General features: G+C 38.4%; 1 protein-coding gene across 1 annotated transcript in view; it reads right to left on the reverse strand.

Annotated features, from left to right (window-relative positions):
* Positions 1-213: 213 nt before the first annotated feature.
* LOC133613984 (endothelin receptor type B-like) overlaps positions 214-17,620 on the reverse strand; it is a 36,099-nt gene continuing 18,692 nt past the window's right edge. Inside the window, exons 7-8 of the mRNA XM_072914376.1 lie at positions 11,999-12,132; positions 214-376 (exon numbers count right to left, since the gene is read on the reverse strand). Of these exons, the coding sequence (XP_072770477.1) occupies positions 214-376; positions 11,999-12,132 (297 nt within the window). The remainder of the gene's footprint in view (positions 377-11,998; positions 12,133-17,620) is intronic.

Raw genomic sequence — 17,620 nt, forward strand, 5'->3', positions numbered from 1 at the left:
AATGTGTTTTTATGAATTAATATTACAGCACACAGCTAACTTATTTTTACATGTTTATAAATTAAAAAATATGTTACTTAAAACATTGGCTGTAAGGTTAAAAAAGCTTTTGCAATGGTGACAGGAAGTGACTGGAGACGTACTGTACATGAATATGGTTTTATGATTGACACCTACGCTGCTTAAAAGAAGAAAAAAAAGACAATGTTGCAGTCAACGAAACGTGCAGTTGTTGTTGAGTCGCACTGATATATCGTCTTTGGTGTCGAAACCAATGCGGCGCGGCACAGCGGGGAAGACGACCGTGTGGGCGGGAAAAGCATGGCGCACTGTGACTGTTCTCTTGAAAACATATTTTTGGAATATATTTTTTGATCTTTAATCACAAACAACAACAAGAGAGGACGCTCACATGTTCCTTTAAAAAGGGAGGGAGGAGTGAACATGTCATTAGGACCATCGTGGAAGTTTTGTACATTTCGGTAGTCGTACGGTAGCACACTGATCTTTTTCATATCAAATGTGAGGCGAGCAAGTACAGCAAGAATAATCAGTTTTGTACAAAACGTACACAAACACATGTCCTCAACTAATGATGGGTACCGTTCATATTTGAACCTATACGGTACCGATTCCCAGTACCTAGGAAGCAATACCGCTACTCAACGCAACCAATTTTTCGGTACTTTTCTGTGAGTTAATAAATATTAATTGGTATTTATCATAAAACATCTAAATATGAGCTGATTATGATACAAGTTGTCCAGTTGTTTTATAATCACATTTCTGTGTCTCAATTGCAGTTGCAAGTCCAAGACGTTAGATGGCAGTTGTGCATAGCTTATGGTGTGTACGTCAGTTCAGTCAGTGCGGTCTGTTGTGCTCTATAACGTGTTAACACTATAAGTATTGTACTAATTACACACCAGCTGTTTGATTGAAACGTGCATCATAGTTATAATTTTAATTAGCAAGTTTAGAGGTGTTGAAATCGCCATTTAAAATCGCTAATGCTAATTAGTAGCATGTCAAAAGCAAAACCAATGTATGCAAGTATCGTTCGAGCACATTTTTTGGAAAAGTGGAGCCTTACTTTACTTACGTTAAAGCGCTTTTTTTGAGTCAATTACTTTGTCGGCATTGAAAATTGGAACAAGAGGGAGTTTGGGCGTGACTTCCTGCGCAACCCAGGTATCGAAAGACGGCATCGTTGGACTTTATGTGAATCGGATTCGGTCGGTGCCAAAAATGTACCGGATTCCATACCCATCCCTATCCTCAACACAACTGTTTTACCCTGAATGTCAATCATCATCAATAAATACTGTTTCTAAGCTAAAATACATTACTTTAAAAGTTGATAAAACCATAAAACAGTGGTACCAAAGGTTACTTTTTGTTAACAACTTCACCTAAAAAAAACGTTATGAATTACACAGGCAATGAGTGGAATGTGTTGATGTTGGAAGGGTTTGCATATGTTGAAAAATGTGGAAAATGTGCAACATTTTTTCAATGGGAACTTCCTGGAAATTTGGGAATTTTGGGAAAAGCGGGTTTTTTTTGGAAAACGATTAAGAGCATGAATGTCCTCAATGAGCTGAATTGGTTGGTATTGAAATTGTTTAAAATCGGTCAAGAAATGTTGAAGTAGTAACAGTTTTGTAATTGAAAAATGGTATTACGGAATTTCGGGAAAAACGGGAATTTTTCAAGTTTTTAAACCAAATTCTATTTTGTCCTGACTTAGAGGAATGCTTTGACAGTGGAAGGGTTGAAAGGGGTTGAAAAATGTGAAAGGCGTCAGCGCACTAAGAAAGGTTGGAAGTAACGTTAAAAAAAAACAGGATTTCCTGGAAATTTGTTGATTAGGGAGAAATGATTGTTTACATTTCCAGAATGAGTTGAATATGCTGAAGGTGGAAGGGTTTGAATCGGTTAAAAAAAGTGGGAATTGTGGAAGTTTAAAAAATGGAAAATTTATTTTCAATGGGGAACATGTCCCTGTTGTAAATAAATGCGTTAAAATGTAATATCGGAAATTATCGGTATCGTTTTTTTTATTATCGGTATCGTTTTTTTTTTTTTTTTTTTTTTTAATTAAATCAACATAAAAAACACAAGATACACTTACAATTAGTGCACCAACCCAAAAAACCTTTGTCCCCCATTTAAACTCATTCACACTCATTCACACAAAAGGGTTGTTTCTTTCTGTTATTAATATTCTGGTTCCTACATTACATATCAATATATATCAATACAGTCTGCAAGGGATACAGTCTGCAAGCACACATGATTGGGTGTGCTGCTGGTCCACTAATAGTACTAACCTTTAACAGTTAATTTTACTAATTTTCATTAATTACTAGTTTCAATGTTACTGTTTTTATATTGTTTTACTTTCTTTTTTATTCAAGAAAATGTTTTTAATTTATTTATCTTATTTTATTTTTTATTTTTTTAAAGTACCTTATCTTCACCATACCTGGTTGTCCAAATTAGGCATAATAATGTGTTAATTTTATGACTGTATATATCGGTTGATATCGGTATCGGTTGATATCGGTATCGGTAATTAAAGAGTTGGACAATATTGGAATATCGGATATCGGCAAAAAGCCATTATCGGACATCCCTAGTTTGAATAGGTTGAAAAATGTGGAAAATGAGCAACTTGGAAAAATGTCCCATTAATTTCAATGGGAACTTCCTGGAAATTTGGGAATTTTGGGAAAAGCGTTTTTTTTTTGGAAAACGATTAAGAGCATGAATGTCCTCAATGAGCTGAATTGGTTGGTATTGAAATTGTTTAAAATCGGTCAAGAAATGTTGAAGTAGTAACAGTTTTGTAATTGAAAAATGGTATTACGGAATTTCGTGAAAAACGGGAATTTTTCAAGTTTTTAGACCAAATTGTTTTTTTTTGTCCCTATTAGAGGAATGTTTTGACAGTGGAAGGGTTGAAACGAGTTGAAAAATGTGAAAAGGCATCAGCGCACTAAAAAAAGTTGGAAATAAAGTTTAAAAAAAAACAGGATTTCCTGGAAATTTGTTGATTGGGGAGAAATTATTGTTTAAATTTCCAGGATGAGTTGAATGTGCTGAATGCATGCACACATTGCACACATCGCACTGTATGGAATGGCCTCAATCTCGTTACCTTGCGTAATGACAATAAAGCTGATTCTGATTCTGATTCTGAAGGTGGAAGGGTTTGAATCGGTTAAAAAAAGTGGGGATTGTGGAAGTTTAAAAAATGGAACATTTATTTTCAATGGGGAACATGTCCCTAATGACTGGGAATTAGAGATGTCCGATAATATCGGTCTGCCGATATTATCGGCCGATAAATGCGTTAAAATGTAATATCGGAAATTATCGGTATCATTTTTTTTATTATCGGTATTTTTTTTAATTTATTTTTTATTTTTTTAATTAAATCAACATAATAACACAAGATACACTTACAATTAGTGCACCAACCCAAAAAACCTTCCTCCCCCATTTACACTCATTCACACAAAAGAGTTGTTTATTTCTGTTATTAATATTCTGGTTCCTACATTATATATCAATATATATCAATACAGTCTGCAAGGGATACAGTCCGTAAGCACACATGATTGTGCGTGCTGTTGGTCCAATAGTACTAAACTTTGACAGTTAATTTTACTAATTTTTATTTATTACTAGTTTCAATGTAACTGTTTTTATATTGTTTTACTTTGTTTTTTATTCAAGAAAATGTTTTTAATTTATTTATCTTATTTCATTTTATGAATTCTTTTTTAAAAGTACCTTATCTTCACCATACCTGGTTGTCCAAATTAGGCATAATAATGTGTTAATTCCACGACTGTATATATCGGTTGATATCGGTATCGGTAATTAAAGAGTTGGACAATATCGGAATATTGGATATCGGCAAATAGCCATTATCGGACATCCCTACTGGGAATTCTAGGAAATCCGGGATTTTTTTTTGTATAGTTGTCGAAAGGGAGCACACAATTCCTGAACAGGCTGAATATTTTGAATTTGGAACAGTTTGAATCGGATGAAAAATGTGGAAGTTGTGGTACTTTGAAAAATGTCCCATTCGTTTCAAAGGGAATTTCATGGAAATTTGGGAATTTCTAAAAAAGCGGGAATTTTTTTTAATTTGTATTTTTTTTATGTTCTGAGGTTAATGCTGGAATTTTTTAAATGGTTGGGAAATGTTGAAGTAGAAGGTTATTTTTTATTATCAACTTCACCTAAAAAAAACCCTTTATTAATTACACAGGCAATGTTTAAAGTAATGTACATTAACTGTCGTTAAAGTGTAAAATGCGTTAATGATGGTGACGAAGTATGAAGGGCGCGGTGACGAACGTGCTAGGGGAGATAACTATGTGTGCCTGGAAGGCAATTCTGTTCACAACAGCACTAAACACAGATGACTTTTCAGTGTGCATTCAGTATGTTGCTGCTCAGACACGTCACAGTTCCATGTCCTGTTCTTTGATTATCATCACATTTGTTCATCCATCATGTGTACCATTCTGTGGTAGCCAAAGAAAAAGCAGTCACGTACTCAGCGTAGCGTGTGCTTTGTATTACCTGGCCGACGAGGGAAGACTACGGAAAACATAGAATGCATTTGGACTGGCAGAGCAGACTGTGTCAGTTATTGTCCGCCATGTATGTCGCGGACTCAACGTCTAGGTCAGTGGTTCTTAACCTTGTTGGAGGTACCGAACCCCACCAGTTTCATATGCGCATTCACCGAACCCTTCTTTAGTGAAAAATAAAAATGTTTTTTTTCAAATTCAAGACAAAGTTATATATTTTTGATAACCCTTTAGTATGGGGAACATATTCTAAGTAACACATACTTAATTTAGAGTTAGTTAGGGTTAGAGGGTTAGGGTTATAATCAGGCCATGCCGAATAAGGCATTAATAAGTACTTAATAATGACTAGTTAAGAGTCAATATGTTACTAATTTGCATGTTAATAAGAAACTATTTAATGGTGAATATGTTCCCCATACTAAAGTGTTACCATGTTTTTTTACTGGTGCACAAAATGAACCGTGCATGAACATCACCTTGTTCAAAGAACAAAACCAACACAGTGCATAAACTCACAACAAATTACACACCTGCAAATCAGAGTGACTTCTGTTGTTGCCGTATCCGTAATACACCGATAGGGAGAAATTTTTATTTACACGATGAGTCGGGTGTGTCTTGACCTCCGCCGAACACCTAGGACAGTGTTTTTCAACCACTGTGCCGTGGTACACTAGTTTGCCGTGAGATACAGTCTGGTGTGCCGTGGGAGATGATCTAATTTTACCTATTTGGGTTAAAAATATTTTTTGAAAACCAATAATTATAGTCTGCAAATGTGTTGTTGTTGAGTGTCGGTGCTGTCTAGAGCTCGGCAGAGTAACCGTGTAATACTCTTCCATATCAGTAGGTGGCAGCCGGTAGCTAATTGCTTTGTAGATGTCGGAAACAGCGGGAGGCAGTGTGCAGGTAAAAAGGTGTCTAATGCTTAAACCAAAAATAAACAAAAAGTGAGTGCCCCTAAGAAAAGGCATTGAAGCTTAGGGAAGGCTATGCAGAATTAAACTAAAACTGAACTGGCTACAAAATAAACAAAAACAGAATGCTGGACGACAGCAAAGACTTACTGTGGAGCAAAGACTGCGTCCACAATGTTCATCCGAACATGACATGACAATCAACAATGTCCCCACAAAGAAGAATAAAAATAGCTAAAATATTCTTGATTGCTAAAACAAAGTAGATGCGGGAAATATCGCTCAAAGGAAGACATGAAACTGCTACAGAAAAATACCAAAAAAAGAGAAAAAGTCACCAAAATAGGAGCGCAAGACAAGTACTAAAACACTACACACAGGAAAACAGCAAAAAACTCAAAATAAGTCATGGTGTGATGTGACAGGTGGTGACAGTACACCTACTTATTAGTTATATTGATGCATGGTTGGTTATGGTTTAAAGTCATATCCAACATTTGCGACAACAACTTTTTACTGTCAACTGAGTTTCGTTTTTTAATGATTTCTGCTGGTGGTGCCTTGGCTCAAAAAAGGTTGAAAAACATTGCCCTAGGGTTCGATTGAACTCAGGTTAAGAACCACTGGTCTAGGTCCAGAGTATATAAAGTCACCAAAAAGGAATGGACAATGACGGTGAAGGCAAAACAGTGAAGAGTGTCCTGACCAGATATCTAGATCCCTAGATTGATTGATTTAAAATGTTTTTTATCACGTTGTTTACTTTCACATGTCCATTAAAGATTTGATTAATTTATGATGGCTCAGGTGTGATTCACTACAATAGGGCCCCACAGCACACTGGATTCCAGTTAATTGAAATACCACAACACTGGATATTGTTCAGATAAGTTACATTTAAGAACTTGCACACAAAGCAACACTGGAGGTGACTATGACGTGTGCATTTTCCACGCATGCGTACTAGGTCGCGTTGCGCCGGGGGACGGAGGGGGAGGGGGTCTTAAACGACCATTATGTGTGTGTGTGGACAAGGATAGATGGGATTTACCTCAGCCGGCTTAGGCCCTGTTTAAACTAAGCCGGATAAGGTTATCCAGGGTAAATCCCACCTAACCTTATCCTTGTCCACACACAACAATGCCACCGTTTAAGACCCTTGCCCCCTCCGTCCGCCGGCGCAACGCGACCTAGTACGCATGCGCGGAAAATGCGCACGTCATAGTCACCTCCAGTGTTGCTTTGTGTGCAAGTTCTTAAATTTAACTTATCTGAACAATATACAGTGTTGTTAAAGTTAAAGTACCAATAATTGTCACACACACTAGGTGTGGTGAAATGTGTCCTCTGCATTTGACCCATCCCCTTGTTCACCCCCTGGGAGGTGAGGGGAGCACTGGGCAGCAGCGGTGCTGCGCCCGGGAATCATTTTTGGTGATTCAACCCCCAACTCCAATCCTTGATGCTGAGTGCCAAGCACGGAGGTAATGGGTCCCATTTTTATAGTCTTTGGTATGACTCGACTTTGAGCTCACAACCTACCGATCTCAGGGCGAACACTCTAACCACTAGGCCACTGAGTAGGATGTGGTATTTCAATTAACTGGAATCCAGTGTGCTGTGGGGCCCTATTGTAGTGAATCACACCTGAGCCATCATAAATTAATCAAATCTTTATCAGACACGTAAACAATGTGATAAAGAACACTTAACATTTTTCAATCTAGGGATCTAGATATCTGGTCAGGACACTCCTCTCTCTTTTGCCTTCACCTTCATTGTCCATTCCTTTTTGGTGACTTTATATACTCTGGACCTAGACGTTGAGTCCGCAACATACATGGCGGACATTAACTGATACAGTCTGTTTTGCCAGTCCAAATGCATTCGCCGTTTCCCTCGACAGCCAGGTAATACAAAGCACACGCTACCTTTTTTTAATCACATCCACGGGAGCTCGCATTCTCGTTGTATCTCCTTCGACAAATGGACAAAGTTTTTCTCTAAGTATAATCACAGCTGACCCGGCCGGACATTGGAAAGTTCTCTTGCCGTCTGAGAAGTGTTGTATCCCAAATAGCTGCAATCGCTTTCTCTTAAGGTATTCATGTGTGATTTCAACAAGCGTCTGTAGATGTAGAAGAAGGAGAAACACGGGCATGTCTGGATGACTCGCCTCCATCTTTCCGGTGGTTAGCTCCGAGTTACGAAACCTCTTTATTATGAAGCTGGTTGTGGCGCGTTCTTTCTGACGTCACCTCCTGTGTGGGGCGAGGTCTTTCTGGCGTCACTTCCTCTCCAAACTCAGTTTGTAAACGATCAAAGAGTCCATACAAAGCCAAGTGCCGGAGATTCAAGAATTACACGGCTGACTTACCCGTGTAAAAAATTGTCAGAGGAGGGGGACCTTAAGCGCTGGTTTAGTGTGGCTGAAACGGGGCTTTGGCTAAATAATTATTCCTTTAAAGGCCTACTGAAACCCACTACTACCGACCACGCAGTCTGATAGTTTATATATCAATGATGAAATCTTAACATTGCAACACATGCCAATACGGCCGGGTTAGCTTACTAAAGTGCAATTTTAAATTTTGCGCAAAATATCCTGCCGAAAAGGTCTCGGTATGATGACGCCTGCACGTGACGTCACGGATTGTAGAGGACATTTTGGGACAGCATGGTGGCCAGCTATTAAGTCGTCTGTTTTCATCGCAAAATTCCTCAGTATTCTGGACATCTGTGTTGGTGAATCTTTTGCAATTTGTTCAATGAACAATGGAGACAGCAAAGAAGAAAGCTGTAGGTGGGAAACGGGGTATTGCGGCAGGTGTTGTGCCGTATAACGCACCCCCGCCGTAGAATGCACCCCTTGACTGTTGTGCCGGATAACAAAGCCGGTGTTTCTTCATTGTTTACATTCCCGGAAGATGACAGTCAAGCTTTACCATTGGCCTGTGGAGAACTGGGACAACAGAGACTCTTACCAGGAGGACTTTGAGTTGGATGCGCAGACGCGGTACCGTGAGTACGCATGCAGCTGCGGCTTCCAAACATTTGATCGCTTGCCCGTACGTGCGTGCCGCTATGTGCATGTCACGTACGTAACTTTGGGGACTTTGGGGAAATATATGTGCTGTATGAACTTTGGGGAGGTGAACGGTACTTTGGGCTGTGGGATTGAGTGTGTTGTGCAGGTCTTTGAGTTGTATTGGCGGGTTATATGGACGGGAGGGGGAGGTGTTTGTTATGCGGGATTAATTTGTGGCATACTAAATAAAAGCCTGGTTGTGTTGTGGCTAATAGAGTATATATATGTCTTTTGTTTATTTACTGTTTTAGTCATTCCCAGCTGAATATCAGGTCCCACCCGCCTTTCACAGCATCTTCCCTATCTGAATCGCTCCCACTGCCCTATAGTCCTTCACTCTCACTTTCCTCATCCACAAATCTTTCATCCTCGCTCAAATTAATGGGGAAATTGTCGCTTTTTCGGTCCGAATCGCTCTCGCTGCTGGTGGCCATGATTGTAAACAATGTGCAGATGTGAGGAGCTCCACAACCTGTGACGTCACGCACATATCGTCTGCTACTTCCGGTACAGGCAAGGCTTTTTTATCAGCGACCAAAAGTTGCGAACTTTATCGTCGATGTTCTCTACTAAATCCTTTCAGCAAAAATATGGCAATATCGCGAAATGATCAAGTATGACACATAGAATGGACCTGCTATCCCCGTTTAAATAAGAAAATCGCATTTCAGTAGGCCTTTAAGGGGTTAAACGACTTAGAGTAGAAGGGGCCTTAGAAGAACCGTGAATGCCGGAAGAAGAGTGAGCATTTAGGAAACCTCAGAGGGAATAAACAGGACCTTTTTTCTTTTCTTTTTTTTTACAGCGTTGATACAATAAATCGGCAAACAATAACCCCAAAATACAGCGCGATTAAAATCAGCAATTTAATTCTCGGCGGCAGCCAATTTTCTTTTGTCAACGCCTGCATGTACGCCGTGTGACTATGTGAGTCTTCTCAAAGAAGTCGGCAGGAAAAAAACTTTTAATTGGCGCAGCCTGACACAGCATTAACACTCTCTATTTGTGCTCGCCTTGTCCTGTGACAGCGAGACCTATCAGGTGGCGGCGTCTTCTCCCCCGTCAACCCACAACCCCCGTGCACAGACACACACACATCCATCTCTTCTCCTGACCTCATTCTGTCATCTCTGCTTTTCCTTCCCCTCTACTCGCAGGTCTTTTATAAAGTGTCTCTGAGCATTACACATTTAACAATGCATTAAAAATAGGCCGCCATCAATCAGTCATCGTGTGGCGGCGGCAGAGATCTACTTATGCCACCCAGCTTTGGGATAACAACACAACACTGTTTGAAAGCACACACTCAGATCCGTAGGTGTGTTAATAAACACGAAAATGATTCCTGTGGATGTAAAGAATACACCCTGTTTTTTCGGACCATAGGGCAGACCACATTATAGGGCGTACTGCCGATCAGCGAGTCCATATGAATTTTTTTCTTTCTAAATGTAAAACACTTCCTTGTGGTCTACATAACATGTAATGGTGGTTCTTGGGTCAAAATGTTGCATCGATTATGTTTTACAGACCATCTTCAAGCCGCTTTCTGACCGTCTCTTCAGGATTCACCGTTTTGTGGGCGGTCTTATTTACGTGGCTCCACTTCGACAGCGTCTTCTTTGTTGTGCCGGTAGTTTTTAGCGCTTCCATAGCGAGTCTACTGATTGATATAAGTTAGAACTAGTGTTGTCCCCATACCAATATTTTGGTACTGGTACCAAAATTATTGCGATACTCTTTGGTACTTTTCGATACTTTTCCAAATAAAGGGGGCCACAAAAAATTGCATTATTGGCTTTATTTTAACAAAAAAAATCTTATGGTACATTAAACATATGTTTCTTATTGCAGGTTTGTCCTTAAATAAAATAGTGAACATACTAGACAACTTGTCTTTTTTTAGTGAGTAAGCAAACAAAGGCTTCTAATTAGTATGCTGACATATGCAGTAACATATTGTGTCATTTTCCATTCTATTATTTTGTCAAAATTATAAAGGACAAGTGGTAGAAAATTAATTATTAATCTACTTGTTCATTTACTGTTAATATCTGCTTACTTTCTATGTTAACATATTCTATTTACACTTCTGTTAAAATGTAATAATCACTCATTATTCTGTTGTTTGATACTTTACGTTAATTTTGGATGATACCACAAATTTGGGTATCAATCTGATACCTGGGAGTTACAGGATCATACATTGGTCATATTTAAAGTCCTCATGTGTCCAGGGACATATTTCCTGAGTTTATAAACATAATATAAATAAAAAAAACAAAAAACGAAAGAAGATGTTGTAATGCTAAAAAATATTGACGTAATCATAGTAGTATCGACTTGATAAGCTCATGTACTTGGTATCATTACCTCCCTGCTTGGCACTCAGCATCAAGGGTTGGAATTTTGAATTGGGGGTTAAATACCCAAAAATGATTTGCGGGCGCGGCCACCGTTGCTGCCCACTGCTCCCCTCACCTCCCAGGGGGTGAACAAGACGATGGATCAAATGCAGAGGACACATTTCACCACACCTAGCATGTGTGCGACAATCATTGGTACTTTAACTTTAACAACGTTTTGGTGTTGCTTGCTTACGGGTACTTGCTTGTATCATTTATTGTACAGGTGTCAACCTGCAATCCACACATATCTCTTATGTGTGACTGCCATCTACTGGTCACACTTATCATAACACCATTTACCAAATAAAATAGCTTTGAGGTCGGTAAGCAAAACCAGAATTATTCTGTGTATTAAGCGCACTGGGTTATAAGGCGCACTGTCGAGTTGTGAGGGAGAAAAAAAAGGATTTTAAGTGTGCCTTATAGTCCGGAAAATACGGTAATACATTATCTTCAAAGGAACATTTAAAGTTTTGATGTTTACTGGCGTCATATAGCAGTCTACACGTATCTCGTATGTGTGACTGCCATCTACTGGTCACACTTATTTCACCATGTATTGAAGAAAATTGCTTCGAGATCGGTTAGCACCACCAGAATCAATCTGTCAATTTTTGAGAAAATGAGGATTTGAATGGCGCCTTTTAGTTTGAAAAATACGGCAGATAGATGTCGGTGATGACAAGATTACGTGTGATGGCTGCCCGGTTAACATGATGGCCAAAAGCTGCAATGCATGATACACGATTGACACTTGCTACAATCTGATGTAATGGCTGAGAGTGAGTCAAGCCGCCCTCCAAAACCCCTGCAGGGCACACAATCTGAACAGTGACTCCAGGTTGCTCAGACCAAAGCAGATGTTCAGCTCACAAAAGACAGAGAACGTCATAGTCGGTTTTCTTTCACATTCTTACGTGCTGCTATGCTGAATACTTTAATAGTGACTTTAATAACTATACTTACAGGGGCTGTTGTGCACTTTTGACATCCTCTTGGCCGAGCAGCTGTTTCCCGTCTTTCAGCGGGCAAAACTGATCCTGCAGACTCCTCTTGGGCTCGTCGCGAGACACGCAAAGACGCAGACTACAAAGGCACGCCTAGAGGGAAAAATTGCGTGATGAGTTAAATAGGGGCAAGAGAAATTAGCATTTCACACAGACAACACACAACCTTTAGCAACATTTTTGCTACAGGAAACAGTAATCCTCTGATGGGCTCTACTATAATAGATGCCATGTATCAATTAATCTATCAATCAATATTCATGAAGACCGAGCTTCAAATGATCCATGTAGTTTTTAGTCCAACTACGACAAACACCGAATTAAAATATTCAATTTTTTTTCCACATTATGCTTTGTCATAACCTTTTTCTAAAAAAAAAAAAAAAATTCATTTTTTGTCCTCAAAATTCTACAGACAATACCCTGTAATGACAATTTTTTTCTGCAAATTTATTAAACATCTAAAACTTTAAAAAAAATATCACATGTACAAAACCCAAAACCAGTGAAGTTGGCACGTTGTGTAAATGGTAAATAAAAACAGAATACAATGATTTGCAAATCCTTTTCAACTTATATTCAATTGAATAGACTGCAAATACATGATATTTAAAAGTTCAAACTGAGAAACTTGTTTTTTTGGGAAAATAATCATTAACTTTGAATTTAATGGCAGCAACACCTTGCAAAAAAAGTTGGCACAGGGGCATTTTTACCACTGTGTTACATGGCCTTTTCTTATAACAACAGTAACTACAGTAAACGTTTGGGAACTAAGGAGACCAATTTTTGAAGCTTTTCAGGTGGAATTCTTTCCCATTCTTGCTTGATGTACAGCTTAAGTTGTTCAACAGTCCGGGGGTCTCCGTTGTGGTATTGTAGGCTTCATAATGCACCACACATTTTCAATGGGAGACAGGTCTGGACTACAGGCAGGCTGCTCGGGGCCCTAAAAATTATCTGGAGGCAAAAGCTAAAATATTGTCAATTGTCCAGTTTACAAATATACATATTGATTGGGATCTGGGCTGATTATTTCCTTTTTTAACTGATCTTCCAAGTATCATCACTGCAGGACGAGAGGAAAAGGAATGGCTAATCATGCTACGCATGCAGGACGACACAAGAAGCTACCGTATTTTCCGCACTGTAAGGCGCACCGGATTATAAGGCGCACCTACAATCAGGCATGTGATTTGACCACAATGAAAAAGACTGAAAAAAATTCCGGGGGTCTGGGGGACGAAGCCCCGAAGCTGCTGGTTTTTCATCAATTTAACATGCTAAAATTAACAAAGACAGCACCATTTGAAGAAAATATTTTAGTGTTTAAAGACATGAAAACATCATTAATAGAACATACTTGCTTCAAGTTGTTTCATATGTTTTTGGCGTTTTGCATGTACTTCCAAAGCCTTGAAACCTCGTGATCCATAGTCAATATTATCATGACACCACGTGCATAAAACCTTTCCGGGACGATCGATTTTCCGAATAAAATCACCAAAAAAATCGTAACTTCCTTCTTCCCAACAGTATCAGTGATTTCCCTTTCCATCCAGTCCCATCGAAACTTATTTTTGACATGTTTATCAATTTCTTTTACTCGTAAAGCGTCCTTTCTCTCGTGAACCGACATCGTTTACATATGGAAAATGGCGGTAATAACCATTATGAATGATGACGTTATTAACGTCATCATTCATAACAGATGTCCTGATTGGTCGATATGTTCCTTGTGACCAATCAACTACGGCGTAATATAAACTACATCTCGAATCTTGATTTAGGGTCGGAAAAAAAAAAACGGAAAAACGGGAGATAATTTATTTTTTTTCCCGAGATTAAAAAAGACGGAATTCCGACTTTAGACGGAAAAATCACATGCCTGTACAATGAATGGCCCATTTTAAAACTTTGTTCATATATAAGGTGCACCGCATTATAAGGCGCATAGAATAGACGCTACAGTAGAGGCTGGGGTGACGTTATGCATCCCGTAGTTGCGAGACCTGTTGTGGCTCAATATTGGTCCATATATAAGGCGCACCGGATTATAAGGCTCACTGTCAGCTTTTGAGAACATTGGAGGTTTTTAGGTGCGCCTTATAGTGCGGAAAATACGGTAACCGCTAAAGCTTCAATGTAAAGTAAAGTGTCAGTATATAAGCAATTTTTAAGTGATTATTTTTACAAAATGTTTTTTAGTTATTGTTTACCAAGTTAGGGTGTAAGTATCTGGACACAGGAAGGCTTTAAGTGCAAACTTAAATAATTCAAATTGGAGCCAGTAGTAATTTTGGCTTTTCTTTACTTATTCTGCACGAGACACATTATTTTTACTAAAAATATGGTATTTGATACATCATCTGATTTGCAACAATATTATCAGATTCTACATTTAATAAGAAAAGCTTAATAAAAATGTGTTTTTGTGTTTACTTTAATTACTTGCCGTATTTTAACTTCTATGATTTATTGTCAAAGTAGGACTCGAAATCAAGATCGGACCTTAGACCAAAAAAAAAAAAAAAAAATCACACTGGGATTGGAGGCCAAGAATGTTGATTGGGACATCCCTAGTATACATAGTGAATACTCGCCATTTGCTGACGTTCCAAGACCTCTGTGAGTAGCAAAAAAACCCAGCAAATACGGGCACAAGCATAAAAAGCCCTAAAATTGTCAGTACGTGGACTATGGTGTGGTTGTTTTACCCAAATGCAAGTGAACTTGGACCGGACATGGCGTGAAGGTAATGACATCTTTATTTTAACACTAATAAAAGGAATAAACAAAAGGCGCGCACAAGGGCGGAAGTACAAAACTTGGCTATAAAAACAAAAACTAGCACAAAGGCAGAACTATGGACAAAAAAACAAAAGACACTAACTGTGGCATTAATAAACCAAACTTACTTGCGATGACGTGAACAGGGCAGCATGGACTATGAAACAAGCAGCGTGAACTAAGCATGAAATCGTAAACATGGCATGAGGCAGAGTGTTGTCGCCAGAAAGACAGCCTGGCAACAAAGGGTTTAAGTAATACAGACATGATTGACAACAGGTGTGCGAGTGCAAAACAGGTGAAACAGGTGAAACTAATGGTCGCCATGGTGACAAAACAAACAAGAGTGCCCAAAGTGTCCAAAAACCAAACCGAACATAACCAAAACAAAACATGATCACACAGACATGACAAAAATGCATATTTGTGATACTCTAAAGCAGGGGTCGGCAACCCTAAACGTTGAAAGAGCCATCCATCCATCCATTTTCTACCGCTTATTCCCTTTGGGGTCGCGGGGGGCGCTGGAGCCTATCTCAGCTACAATCGGGCGGAAGGCGGGGTACACCCTGGACAAGTCGCCAGCCATATTGGTCTAAAAAAAAAACAAAAAAAAACTGTCTGGAGCCACAAAAAATGAAAAGCCGCATATAAGTCTCATAATTCCCGGGCGCGGCACCGCTGCTGCCCACTGGTCCCCCCACCTCATAGGGGGTGATCAAGGGGATGGGTCAAATGCAGAGGACAAATTTCACCACACCTAGTGTGTGTGTGACAATCATTGGTACTTTAACTTTAACTAACTTTAATGAAAGCAACACATGACGTAAGTGTCTATATTAGCTATAATATAATATAATGTGTCGCAGGTTGAAGCAAATCTTCGTTGACAGAAATGTTTATATTTATTCTACACGTTTTTACAACAGAAACCAGTAGTCAATCAGAGGCTAAAGGCCAAAGGTATAGATGTGTGTGTCCAAGTTAAAGGAATGAGTTTGCCAAGTATAAAAATGAGCTTAATCTTTTTAATGAAAGAAACTGCTGTTGTAAATGTGTCCACTAGATGTCATAATAGTAATTCTTTGTATCTTTGTAGATGATGCTAGATATGTGCAAAATAAACCACATGATGTTAGTGCACCAGTCGAGGAAAACGAGCAAACTACATAAATAACATTCTGTAATTTTTTTTATCTTGATAGATTGGAAATTAACACCAATGAGTTGACTGATGAACATTATCAGATAATTTATTCAGAAAGTATAAATAACGAAAAATATAGATAGAATACTATTAACCGCAACATGTAAGTGTTAAAAATATTCAACAATATTAGGATTTCTATATTTTCAGAATGTGCTTGTTCTATTTTCAAACAAAGAAAACAAAACAAGTTGTCTTTATTTTTAAGTTATCGTGCCGTGATTTCACTCCAATTGGGAGTAGATTTTTCTCCATGTGGCCCCTGATCCAAAATGAGTTTGACACCCCTGTTCTAATGGATTTATTACAATCTTTGGCAAGCTAGGTAATGTTTGCTGTGGTCTGGAACAACATGGCACACAAACAACTATCTGAAATGCAAGCCAATATTACATACAGATAATGTGTTATGAGACATGCAAAACTAATTTTAATACAAAGAGGATACAAGTAAAGGATATTAAATGAGCTCTAATATATTTACAAATGAGGCAATATGTACATACAGCTAGCCTAAATAGCATGTTAGCATCCATCAGCTTGCAGTCATGCACTGACCAAATATGCCTGATTAGCACTCCAACAAGTCAATAAAGTTCACCGTTGTGCATTCACGCACAGTATAAAACTTTTGGTGGACAAAAATGAGACGAAGAAGGAGTGGAAGATTTTACATGTAAACAAACTGTTGCGTCACAGTCCACACTATGGTGAGTTCAAGAACCGCCGAAATTAGTAGGACAAAACGATGTTCACCCAATGCTCTCATCAGTGAAGCATACACACAAACATATTAAACAGTGGGCTTTTTAACAATTGGGAAGGTTTGTGTCATTTTTGTCCTCAAACAAAAAACATACTAAAACAAAACAAAAATTGTTTCCCTTCCATCTTTTTCCATTTTCAATCGTTTTTCAAAAATTGCTCCATTGAGCCACGAGGGCGGCACTAAAGAACCGCAGGTTGCTGACCCCCGCTCTAAACCCTATTACATACCTCTGACAGTTCTCATGACATTAGAGATTATCTAGAACACACCAACATATTATTTATTAATAATGGTTCATTGAAACTACAGGAGCTAGTAAAGTTACAGACATTATGTGTTATTTTTAAGGCTAAAAGTATAACATTACCAGCAAATGTACAAAAAAATGTTCGTCATCACTTCTGAGAATGAAGAGCATAGAAGAAAAGGTAATTTCAAACATCAGTATTTAAGGACAACTTTAAAATAAATGTGTATATCAGTGGTTGGGGTTAAACTATGGAATTCTCTTTACAATGAGATAAAAGATTGTAGAAATATATTCCAATTGCAAAAAATATATAAAGACAGAACAATAAGATCATATGCTTTACATTATGCTTTATATTTATTACTTTACTTATTTTTTGTCTGGTTTTGTGAGTGTTTTGTATCATCCCGTGAGGTGTATATTACTTTTTTTGTTCGGTTTGTACTTCATGAAGTTTTGCACTGTTTTTTTTTTTTGTGTGTGTGTTTTTTTTTGTTTTCATTATATTTGGATGTGTTTGTTTGGTTTGTATGCTTGTGAATCTGGGCTATCCATTAAGTAAGAC

This window comes from Nerophis lumbriciformis, linkage group LG13 (genome assembly GCF_033978685.3).
Source record: "Nerophis lumbriciformis linkage group LG13, RoL_Nlum_v2.1, whole genome shotgun sequence".
Lineage (NCBI taxonomy): Eukaryota > Metazoa > Chordata > Actinopteri > Syngnathiformes > Syngnathidae > Nerophis > Nerophis lumbriciformis.